Source organism: Oncorhynchus mykiss, chromosome 24 (genome assembly GCF_057628025.1).
Source record: "Oncorhynchus mykiss isolate SJ-2025 chromosome 24, ASM5762802v1, whole genome shotgun sequence".
NCBI lineage: Eukaryota > Metazoa > Chordata > Actinopteri > Salmoniformes > Salmonidae > Oncorhynchus > Oncorhynchus mykiss.
Window position 1 is genome coordinate 38,722,501 of NC_143045.1, and position 12,297 is coordinate 38,734,797.

The 12,297-nt window shown below is 46.4% G+C and overlaps 1 protein-coding gene across 3 annotated transcripts in view; it reads left to right on the forward strand.

Annotated features, from left to right (window-relative positions):
• Positions 1-12,297, forward strand: part of LOC110503217 (1-phosphatidylinositol 4,5-bisphosphate phosphodiesterase eta-1) — an 84,920-nt gene that overhangs the window by 4,292 nt on the left and 68,331 nt on the right. For all 3 annotated transcript variants that reach the window (XM_036961459.2, XM_090218951.1, XM_036961457.2), the window contains exons 4-6: positions 3,710-3,913; positions 4,440-4,560; positions 9,598-9,769. In XM_036961459.2, the coding sequence (XP_036817354.2) occupies positions 3,710-3,913; positions 4,440-4,560; positions 9,598-9,769 (497 nt within the window). The remainder of the gene's footprint in view (positions 1-3,709; positions 3,914-4,439; positions 4,561-9,597; positions 9,770-12,297) is intronic.

The following is a 12,297-nucleotide window of genomic DNA, read 5'->3' on the forward strand; positions in this document are numbered from 1 at the left end:
GCACCAACAGATCCACAGATGATGCAATCTCTATTTTACTCCACACTGCCCTTTCCCACCTGGACAAGAGGTGTTTCTATCCTGCTGTCTGTCTCACCTGTCTTTCTATACTGCTGTCTGTCTCTCCTGTCTTTCTATCCTGCTGTCTGTCTCTCTCCTGTCTTTCTATCCTGCTGTCTGTCTGTCTCTCTCCTGTCTTTCTATCCTGCTGTCTGTCTCTCCTGTCTTTCTATCCTGCTGTCTGTCTCTCTCCTGTCTGTCTATCCTGCTGTCTGTCTCTCCTGTCTTTCTATCCTGCTGTCTGTCTCTCTCCTGTCTTTCTATCCTGCTGTCTGTCTCTCTCCTGTCTTTCTATCCTGCTGTCTGTCTCTCTCCTGTCTTTCTATCCTGCTGTCTGTCTCTCTCCTGTCTTTCTATCCTGCTGTCTGTCTGTCTCTCTCCTGTCTTTCTATCCTGCTGTCTGTCTCTCCTGTCTTTCTATCCTGCTGTCTGTCTCTCTCCTGTCTGTCTATCCTGCTGTCTGTCTCTCCTGTCTTTCTATCCTGATGTCTGTCTCTCTCCTGTCTTTCTATCCTGCTGTCTGTCTCTCTCCTGTCTTTCTATCCTGCTGTCTGTCTCTCCTGTCTTTCTCTCCTGCTCTCTGTCTCTCTCCTGTCTTTCTATCCTGCTGTCTGTCTCTCCTGTCTTTCTATCCTGCTGTCTGTCTCTCTCCTGTCTTTCTATCCTGCTGTCTGTCTCTCTCCTGTCTTTCTATCCTGCTGTCTGTCTCTCCTGTCTTTCTCTCCTGCTGTCTGTCTGTCCTGTCTTTCTCTCCTGCTGTCTGTCTCTCCTGTCTTTCTCTCCTGCTGTCTGTCTGTCCTGTCTTTCTCTCCTGCTGTCTGTCTCTCCTGTCTTTCTCCCCTGCTGTCTGTCTCTCCTGTCTTTCTATCCTGCTGTCTGTCTCTCTCCTGTCTTTCTATCCTGCTGTCTGTCTGTCTCTCTCCTGTCTTTCTATCCTGCTGTCTGTCTCTCCTGTCTTTCTCTCCTGCTCTCTGTCTCTCTCCTGTCTTTCTATCCTGCTGTCTGTCTCTCCTGTCTTTCTCTCCTGCTCTCTGTCTCTCTCCTGTCTTTCTATCCTGCTGTCTGTCTCTCTCCTGTCTTTCTATCCTGCTGTCTGTCTCTCCTGTCTTTCTCTCCTGCTGTCTGTCTGTCCTGTCTTTCTCTCCTGCTGTCTGTCTCTCCTGTCTTTCTCTCCTGCTGTCTGTCTGTCCTGTCTTTCTCTCCTGCTGTCTGTCTCTCCTGTCTTTCTATCCTGCTGTCTGTCTCTCCTGTCTTTCTCTCCTGCTCTCTGTCTCTCTCCTGTCTTTCTATCCTGCTGTCTGTCTCTCTCCTGTCTTTCTATCCTGCTGTCTGTCTCTCCTGTCTTTCTCTCCTGCTGTCTGTCTGTCCTGTCTTTCTCTCCTGCTGTCTGTCTCTCCTGTCTTTCTCTCCTGCTGTCTGTCTCCTGTCTTTTCTACATTTTTTCCTGTTATCACATCATCCTTCTGTCAGGTGGGTCAAATATGATGTCCCCTGGGAGTGTGTGGGCATGTGTGTGTGTTCCATCAGAAACATGTTTGTTTATGTCTCTCAGTACATCTGATGGGATGGGCGTCAGAGGCAGGCCTCACTCAGATCAAAGTCTGCTCTCACTCTATAGAGACCCATTTTCTTTCTCTCAATTCAATTCAAGGGGCTTTATTGGCATGTTAAACACATGTTAACATTGCCAAAGCAAGTGAGGTAGATAATATACAAAAGTGAAATAAGCAATAAAAAAATGTACATTAAACATTACATTCACAAAAGTTAAATAGAATAAAGACATTACAAATGTCATATTATGTCTATATACAGTGTTGTAAACGATGTGCAAATAGTTAAAGTACAAAATAGAAAATAAATAGACATAAATATGGGTTGTATTTACAGTGTTGTTTGTTCTTCACTGGTTTCCCTTTTCTCGTGGCAACAGGTCACAAATCTTGCTGCTCTGATGGCACACTGTGGAATTTCACCCAGTAGATATGGGAGTTTATCAAAATTGGGTTTGTTTTCTAATTCTTTGTGGGTCTGTGTAATCTGAGGGAAATATGTGTCTCTAATATCATCAAACATTTGGCAGGAGGTTAGGAAGTGCAGCTCAGTTTCCACCTCATTTTGTGGGCAGTGTGCACATAGCCTGTCTTCCCTTGAGAGCCAGGTCTGCCTATGGCGGCCTTTCTCAATAGCAAGGCTATGCTCACTGAGTCTGTACATAATCAAAGCTTTCCTTAAATGTGGGTCAGTCACAGTGGACAGGTATTCTGCCACCGTATAATCTCTGTTTAGGGCCAAATAGCATTCTAGTTTGCTCTGTTTTTTGGTTAATTCTTTCCAATGTGTCAAGTAATTATCTTTTTGTTTTCTCAAGATTTGGTTGGGTCTATTGTACTGCTGTCCTGGGACTCTGTGGGGTCTGTTTGTGTTTGTGAACAGAGCCAGGACCAGCTTGCTTGGGGGACTCTTCGCCAGCTTAATCTTTCTGTAGGTGATGGCTTTGTTATGGAAGGTTTGGGAATCGCTTCCTTATCCCCTCTCCACCTCCTCTCTCCTCCTCTTCCTCCCTCCTCCTACCTCCTCCTCCTCTCGCCTCCTCCCTCCTCCTCCTCCCACCTACTCCTCAATCCTCCTCCTCCCACCTCCTCCTCCTCCTCCCTCCTCCTACCTCCTCCTCCTCTCGCCTCCTCCCTCCTCCTCCTCCCACCTACTCCTCCCTCATTCCTCCTCCTCCCACCTCCTCCTCCTCTCGCCTCCTCCCTCCTCCTCCCACCTCCTCCTCCCTCCTCCTCCCTCCTCCTCTCGCCTCCTCCCTCCTCTCGCCTCCCACCTACTCCTCCCTCCTCCTCCTCCTCCTCCCACCTACTCCTCCCTCCTCCTCCTCCCTCCTCCTCCCACCTCCTCATCCCTCCTCCTCCTCCTCTCGCCTCCTCCCTCCCCCTCCTCCCATCTACGCCTCCCACCTCCTCCTGCCTCCTCCTCCTCTCGCCTCCCACCTCCTCCTCCCGCCTCTCATGATCAAAGGATGCTTTTCCCAGTTAAAGCTCTCCTCCTTTTCCTAACAAAAACAAACATAAAAAACAACCCACAATTCTGGCAGCAAATTCTGTGACTCAGTCAGTGTGCATTAAAGTATTAAATTCCATCATTAAAAGTTCAGCTCGTTAAGGCTCGTCAAAGCCCCTTGGCTGTCAGAGTTTTCTCCTCCTCTTTTTCTGTAATGGGTGGTGTGCTATTAAACTTATGTCTCTTATATTATGATAGTTCCTTTAAGTATCTCAGATTTAACTATTGCAGTGCTGCTGTAAGTCAGTTGAATATCTTGTTCCTCTAAAAATCTTTGTGTTCTATTCAGTTCAGTTGGATTGGATTCATCTATCGCCAAGGAGGGCCAATGTCTCTGAGTATTTCATGGGTGACAGAGAGAAATCATTGTTATGATGATATAAGTAAGATAACGCTGAGTACAGCTTTTCTACCGTGTCTGTCTGTCTGTCTGTTTGGTTGTCTGTCTGTCTGTCTGTCTGTCTGTCTGTCTGTCTGTCTGTCTCTGTCTGTCTGTCTGTCTGTCTGTCTGTCTGTCTGTCTGTCTGTCTGTCTGTCTGTCTGTCTGTCTGTCTGTCTGTCTGGTTGTCTGTCTGTCTGTCTCCAGGTTTCACCAGTTTCATGCGCAGCCCCACGTGTGATGTGTTTAACCCTGAACACCATGAGGTGAACCAGGACATGGATCAGCCTCTGAGTAGCTACTACATCTCCTCGTCTCACAACACCTACCTGACGGGAGACCAGCTGCTGTCTCACTCCAAGACAGACATGTACGCCTGGGTACTACAGGCTGGCTGCCGCTGTGTGGAGGGTGAGGCAGCACACACTAAGCACTAAGCACTAAGCACTAAGCACTAAGCAGAGCATGCATGCATTCACACACACACACACACACACACACACACACACACACACACACACACACACACACACACACACACGAACACACACACAAACTCCTTCTTACTCACTATTCTTCTCTCATATCCCTCATTCTCTCTCTCTTTGTGTCTCCTTCTCCTTCTCCCTTTCTCTCGCCCTCTCTCCTTGTCTCTGTCTATCAATGCCACTTTATATAATGTTTTCATACCCTACATTACTCATCTCATATGTATTGAACTGTACTTTATACCATCTACTGCATCTTGCCTATGCCGCACGGCCATCGCTCATCCATCTTTTATATGCACATATTCTTAGTTAGTTAGATTGTTAGATAACTTGTTAGATATTACTGTACGGTCGGAACTAGAAGCACAAGCCTTTCGCTACACTCGCGTTAACGTCTGCTAACCCTGTGTATGTGACCAATAAAATGAGATTTGATTTATCTGTAGTGGACTGTTGGGATGGTCCTGATGGAGAGCCCATGGTTCAGCACGGCTACACTCTGACCTCCAAGATCACCTTCAAGTCTGTCATAGAGACCATCGACAAATACGCCTTCATCAACAACCGGTAAATAGCCCACTATCCCTCAACTCTCACTGTGTGTGTGTGTGTGTGTGTGTGTGTGTGTGTGTGTGTTGAAGATGTCACTGAGACGCTCATCCTTCCCTCCACCTCAACTAATGGAGATGTTACTCTACAACACACACACACACATTATCCTGTGTATCATCCAACACCTGTTGTTTGTATATTCTAGCCAGCAGTCTCTTCAGAGTGTGTGTTGAAACAGGAAGATTCTCCACTGTGAAGAGATGTTGTTCCCCCAGAGCTCATCTGTCCCCTTCTCTCTGATATGTAACCAATTAGAGTTAGAAGCTCTTCTCTAACAGTTGATTTAGAGAAAATTTCCATTTAAACATTATGTAAAAGCACTTTTAAAAAAAAGTTAACTTAGAAAAGGATTTTAATTGTTTTTAAATGAAAAGCAGCAGGATGTGTGGTCATTAGAGACACTGAGACACCTGGTATTATCCTCCATTACTAAACCATCTGCACTGAGGCACAGTCTCTGTCTCTCTCGCTCTGTCTCTGTCTGTCTGTCTGTCTGTCTGTCTGTCTGTCTGCCAGGTAAATGAGTGTTGGAGGCAGCCAGGTAAATGAGTGTTGGAGGCAGCCAGGTAAATGAGTGTTGGAGGCAGCCAGGTAAATGAGTGTTGGAGGCAGCCAGGTAAATGAGTGTTGGATGCAGCCAGGTAAATGAGTGAGGGAGGCAGCCAGGTAAATGAGTGATGGAGACAGGGAGGTAAATGAGTGTTGGAGGCAGCCAGGTAAATGAGTGAGGGAGGCAGCCAGGTAAATGAGTGAGGGAGGCAGCCAGGTAAATGAGTGAGGGAGGCAGCCAGGTAAATGAGTGTTGGAGGCAGCCAAGTAAATGAGTGAGGGAGGCAGCCAGGTAAATGAGTGTTGGAGGCAGCCAGGTAAATGAGTTTTGGAGGCAGCCAGGTAAATGAGTTGGCACCATCATCATAACTGAATAGAGAGGAGAGGATGCTATCTCATTGTTGTGCAATTAGCTGGAATAGCTGGCTAATTAGTATTTTCTCCTAATGAGAGAGCCTGGATAATGGATGGAATGGTGTGATTCTGACACTCTTTTATGAAATGATAGACCGCGCCAAATTTCTGTCCCTCACTCTTTCTCTCAGTTTTATTCTATATTTTAGTGTTATGATGAACGAGGCTCCTGGCATGTGATGAGAGTTACCTCATTTATCATTACTATTCCACCTGGGAGAGAGAACATACACCACTATCCCTCAACTCTCACTGTGTGTGTGTGTGTGTGTGTGTGTGTGTGCGGTGTGTGTGTCTGAGCATGTACCTGGATGTGTGTGTGTCTATGTGTGTGTGTGTGTGTGTGTGTGTGTGTGTGTGTGTGTGTGTGTGTGTGTGTGTGTGTGTGTGTGTGCGTGTGTGTGTGTGTTTTTGAGCACATACCTGGCTCAGTGTGTGTGTGTGTGTGTGTTTCCTTAAAGAGACAGGGGAGGAGAGGTCAGTTCAGGGCTCAGAGAGCTCAGGGAGAGCTGTCAGTCTGACAGGTTTGACATTTGAGCTGAGCTGCTGCCTGAACACAAGTCATTTCACCTCCGAATGAACACACACACACACGCAAACACACACACACACGCACACACACACACTGAAAAAATGCTGATTATTTTCTGTTGTGTTTCTTGGGCTCTGTAAAGTCTATTCTGCCAGAGGTTGGGGTGGGAGTAGTTTGAAAGGATTTATTTTTAGGGAGGCTAAAAATGCAATAATAGTTTTTTATTTTTTATGTCAACAGTTCAGTCTAATATCAATTTGTTGTATATAAAAGTGCAATATATTATATATATATATATTTGATTTGATTTAAAGGACTTTTACAGTCCTTGACTTTTATAGTGAAGAGCAGAATGCATGGCTGCCAGACCCATCCACATCCGGTATCATAGAACTCTGCTACTCACGGAGATATCAAATCAACATCAAATCAAATGGTATTAGTCGCATGCTCCGAATACAACAGGTGTCGACCTTACAGTGAAATGTTTACTTACGAGCCCTTAACCAATAATGCAGCTTAAAATAATACGGAAAACAATAAGAAATAAAAGTAACAAGTAATTAAAGAGCAGCAGTAAAATAATAACAATAGTGAGACTATATACAGGGTGGTACCGGTACAGAGTCAAAGTGCGGTGGCACCGGTTAGTTGAGGTGATATGTACATGAAGGTAGAGTTATTAAAGTGGCTATGCATAGATAATAACAACAGAGAGTAGCAGCGGTGTAAAAGAAGGGTGGGTGCAAATAGTCTGGGTAGCCATTTGACTAGATGTTCACAAGTATTATGGCTTTTGGGGTAGAAGCTGTTTAGAAGCCTCTTGGACGTAGACTTGGCACTGCAGTATCGCTTGCCGTGCGGTAGCAGAAAGAACAGTCTATGACTAGGGTGGTTGGAGTCTTTGACCATTTTTAGGGCCTTCCTCTGACACCGCCTGGTATAGAGGTCCTGGATGGCAGGAAGCTTTGCCCCAGGGATGTACTGGGCCGTTCGCACTACCCTCTGTAGCGCCTTGCGGTCGGAGGCCGAGCAGTTGCCATACCAAGCAGTGATGCAATCAGGATGCTCTCGATGGTGCAGCTGTCGAACCTTTTGAGGATCTGAGGACCAATGCCAAATCTTTTCAGTCTCCTGAGGGGGGTTTAGGTTTTGTCGTGCCCTCTTCACGACTGTCATGCCGTGCTTGCACCATGTTAGTTTGTTGGTGATGTGAACACCAAGGAACTTGAAGCTCTCAACCTGCTCCACTGCAGCCCAGTCGATGAGAATGGGGGGCGTGCTCGGTTCTCTTTTTCCTGTAGTCCACAATCATCTTCTTTGTTTTGATCACGTTGAGGGAGGGGTTGTTGTCCTGGCACCACCCGGCCAGGTCTCTGACCTCCTCCCTATAGGCTGTCTCGTCGTTGTCGGTGATCAGGTCTACCACTGTTGTGTCATTGGCAAACTTAATGGTGTTGGAGTCATGCCTGGCTGTGCAGTCATGAGTGAACAGGGAGGACAGGAGGGGACTGAACACGCACCCCTGAGGTGCCCCTGTGCTGAGGATCAGCGTGGCGGATGTGTTGTTACCTACCCTTACCAACTGGGGGCGGCCCGTCAGGATGTCCAGGATCCAGTTGCAGAGGGAGGTGTTTAGTCCCTGGGTCCTTAGCTTATTGATGAGCTTTGCGTGCACTATGGTGTTGAACACTGAGCTGTAGTCAATGAATAGCATTCTCACATAGGTGTTCCATTTGTCCCGGTGGGAAAGGGCAGTGTGGCGTGCAATAGAGATTGTTTCATCTGTGGATCTGTTGGGGCGGTATGCAAATTGGAGTGGATCTAAGGTTTCTGCGATAATGGTATTGATATGAGCCATGACCAGCCTTTCAAAGCACTTCATGGCTACAGACGTGAGTGCTACGGGTTGGTAGTCATTTAGGCAGGTTACCTTAGTGTTCTTGGGCACAGGCACTATGGTGGTCTGTTTTAAACATGTTGGTATTACAGACTCGGACAGGGAGAGGTTGGAAATGTCATTGAAAACACCAATTGGTCAGCGCATGCTCACAGTACACGTCCTGGTAATCCGTCTGGCCCTGCAGCCTTGAGAATGTTGACCTGTTTAAAGGTCTTACTCACATCGGCTGCGTAGAGCATGATCACACAGTCTTCCGGAACAGCTGGTGCTCTCATGCATATTTCAGTGTTATTTGCCTCGAAGCGAACATAGAAGTAGTTTAGCTCATCTGGTGGGCTCGTGTCACTGGGCAGCTCTCGGCTGTGCTTCCCTTTGTAGTCTGTAATAGTTTGCAGGCCCTGCCACATCCTACGAGCGTTAGAACCGGTGTATTACGATTCTATCTTAGTCCTGTATTGACTCCTTGCCTGTTGGATGGTTCGTCGGAGGGCATAGAGAGATTTCTTATAAACTTCTGTATTAGTGTCCTGCTCCTTGAAAGCGGCAGCTCCAGCCATGGCTTCTGGTTGGGGTATGTACTTGCGGTCACTGTGGGGACGACTTCATCTATGCACTTATTGATGAAGCCAATGACTGACGTGGTGTACTCCTCAATGCAATCGGAGGAATCCCGGAACGTATTCCAGTCTGTGCTAGTAAAACAGTCCTGTAGTTTAGCATCTGCTTCATCTGACCACTTTTTTATTGATCTAGTCACTGGTGCTTCCTACTTTAATTTTTGCTTGTAATCAGGAATCAGGAGGATATAATTATGATCAGATATGCCAAATGGAGGCTGAGGGAGAGCTTTGTATGCATCTCTGTGTATGGAGTAAAGGTGGTCCAGAGTTTTTTCCCTCTGGTTGCACATTTAACATGCTGATTAAACATGCTGATAAAGCTGTGGTCTACAGCTTATCATGAGATACTCTACCTCGGGTGAGCAATAGCTCGAGACTTCCTTAGATATCATGCACCAGCTGTTATTTACAAAAATACATAGCCCGCCACCCCTTGTCTTACCAGACGCCGCTGTTCTATCCTGCCAGTACAGCGTATAACCAGCCAGCTGTATGTTGATAGTGTCGTCTTTCAGCCACGGCTCAGTGAAGCATAAGATGTTACAGTTTTGAATGTCCCATTGGTAGTTTAATCTTCATGCATAGGTCATCTATTTTATTGTCCAAAGATTGCACGTTTTCTAGCAGAATGGAAGGAAGTGGAGGTTCCTTCCCGGCCCCTTTTTCTCCGCCTTCTCTTCACGCAAATGACGGGGATCTGGGCCTGTTCCCGGGAAAGCAGTACATCATGCACATCTTGATCGTCGGACTCGTTAAAGGAAAAGAAAGGATTCTGCCAGTTCGTGTTGAGTAATCGCAGTCCTGATGTCCAGAAGTTATTTTCAGTCATAAGAGATGGTAGCGGCAACATTATGTACAAAATAAGTAAGAAACTAAGTTACAAACAAGGCAAAAAAAACACAATCGGTAAAACGTCAGCCTTCTTCTCCGCCGACGTTGTGGTCATAGTAACGCCATGTCTCTCCCTTCCCCAGGTACCCAGTGATCCTGTCCATAGAGAACCACTGTTGCATCCAACAACAGAAGAAGATAGCCCAGTACCTCAGAAAGATCCTGGGAGACAAGCTGGACCTGGGAGAGACTTTCCACAGAGACTCTAAACAGCTACCCAGCCCCCACTGTCTACAGGGAAAGATCCTCATCAAGGTACACACACGGACCATCCTCTTCTCCTTCTGTCATACCTCTCTCCTCACTCTTTCCTGTTCCTCCAAACACTGCCCCCACTGTCTACAGGGGAAGATCCTCATCAAGGTACACACACGGACCATCCTCTTCTCCTTCTGTCATACCTCTCTCCTCAAACACTCCTCTTCTTCCTCTGTCTGCCTCTCCTCACTCTTTCCTGTTCCTCCAAACCCTGCCCCAATGGTCTGAAGGGAAAGATATAGGGAGATATACTGGGAAGATATAGGGAGATATACTGGGAAGATATAGGGAGATATACAGGGAAGATATAGGGAGATATACTGGGAAAGATATAGGAAGATATACTGTGAAAGATATAGGGAGATATACTGGGAAGATATAGGAAGATATACTGGGAAGATATAAGAAGATGAGAGACAGAGAGAGAGACAGAGAGAGAGAGACAGAGAGAGAGAGAGAGACAGAGAGAGAGAGACAGAGATAGAGAGAGACAGAGAGAGAGAGAGAGAGAGAGAGAGACAGAGAGAGAGAGACAGAGAGACAGAGAGAGAGAGAGAGAGAGACAGAGAGAGAGACAGAGAGAGAGAGACAGAGATAGAGAGAGACAGAGAGAGAGAGAGACAGAGAGAGAGAGACAGAGAGACAGAGAGAGAGAGAGAGAGAGAGAGAGAGACAGAGAGAGAGAGAGAGAGAGATACAGAGAGAGAGAGACAGAGAGAGAGAGACAGAGAGAGAGAGAGACAGAGAGACAGAGAGAGAGAGAGAGAGAGAGAGCACAGGGTCTTTAAACCCCAGGCCTTTGTCTAGAGTTATTGAGAATCACCAAAGCGCAGACAGTCAAAGAGGGAAGAAATATGTTGGCCATTCTAAATAGTAGTCAAAAATAGAGTGTTTTATAGTATATGACATTTTCCAAAATTGTTGTACTCTTTGAATGCCAGGATGCCATAGTCATTTCGGCTTTTCATCTAGTAGAATTGATTGCACACTATTGAGGAAGAGAATCGTATTTCCATACAACTTGTGGGAATCAACGGTGTAAATACAGGCTTCCCTTCCTATTCACTTTCCTTCCTCTCCTTATCTCCTTTCCTTCCTCTCATCATCTCCTTTGCTGCCTCTCCTAATCTCCTTTCCTTCCTCTCCTCATCTCCTTTCCTTTCTCTCTATTTTCAGTGTTGTGTTTTGTTTGGCTTTGGCTGAGAGCAGAACAGAGGGGGAGTGGGGAGAGGGATTGTCCCCCCAAAAATTAAATAAATGAGAAGAAGAAATGGAGAAAGTAGTCCTCCACTGTATTAGTCATGCTGGGAGAAAGTAATCCGCCACTGTATTAGTCATCCTGGGAGAAAGTAGTCCGCCATTGTATTAGTCATCCTGGGAGAAAGTAGTCCTCCACTGTCTTAGTCATGCTGGGAGAAAGTAGTCCTCCACTGTATTAGTCATGCTGGGAGAAAGTAGTCCACCATTGTATTAGTCATCCTGGGAGAAAGTAGTCCTCCACTGTCTTAGTCATGCTGGGAGAAAGTAGTCCTCCACTGTATTAGTCATGCTGGGAGAAAGTAGTCCGCCATTGTATTAGTCATCCTGGGAGAAAATAGTCCTCCACTGTCTTAGTCATGCTGGGAGAAAGTAGTCCTCCACTGTATTAGTCATGCTGGGAGAAAGTAGTCCGCCACTGTATTAGTCATGCTGGGAGAAAGTAGTCCTCCACTGTATTAGTCATGCTGGGAGAAAGTAGTCCACCACTGTATTAGTCATGCTGGGAGAAAGTAGTCCGCCACTGTATTAGTCATGCTGGGAGAAAGTAGTCCGCCACTGTATTAGTCATCCTGGGAGAAAGTATTCCGCCACTGTATTAGTCATGCTGGGAGAAAGTAGTCCGCCACTGTATTAGTCATCCTGGGAGAAAGTAGTCTGCCACTGTATTAGTCATGCTGGGAGAAAGTAGTCCTCCACTATATTAGTCATGCTGGGAGAAAGTAGTCCTCCACTATATTAGTCATGCTGGGAGAAAGTATTCCTCTACTGTATTAGTCATCCTGGGAGAAAGTAGTCCGCCACTGTATTAGTCATCCTGGGAGAAAGTAGTCCGCCATTGTATTAGTCATGCTGGGAGAAAGTAGTCCTCCACTGTCTTAGTCATGCTGCGAGAAAGTAGTCCGCCACTGTATTAGTCATGCTGGGAGAAAGTAGTCCGCCACTCTATTAGTCATGCTGGGAGAAAGTAGTCCGCCACTGTATTAGTCCTGCTGGGAGAAAGTAGTCCTCCACTGTATTAGTCATGCTGGGAGAAAGTAGTCCGCCACTGTATTAGTCATGCTGGGAGAAAGTAGTCCGCCACCTTATTAGTCATGCTGGGAGAAAGTAGTCCGCCACTGTATTAGTCATGCTGGGAGAAAGTAGTCTGCCACTGTATTAGTCATGCTGGGAGAAAGTAGTCCGCCACTGTATTAGTCATGCTGGGAGAAAGTAGTCCGTCACTGTATTAGTCATGCTGGGAGAAAGTAGTCCTCCACTGTATTAGT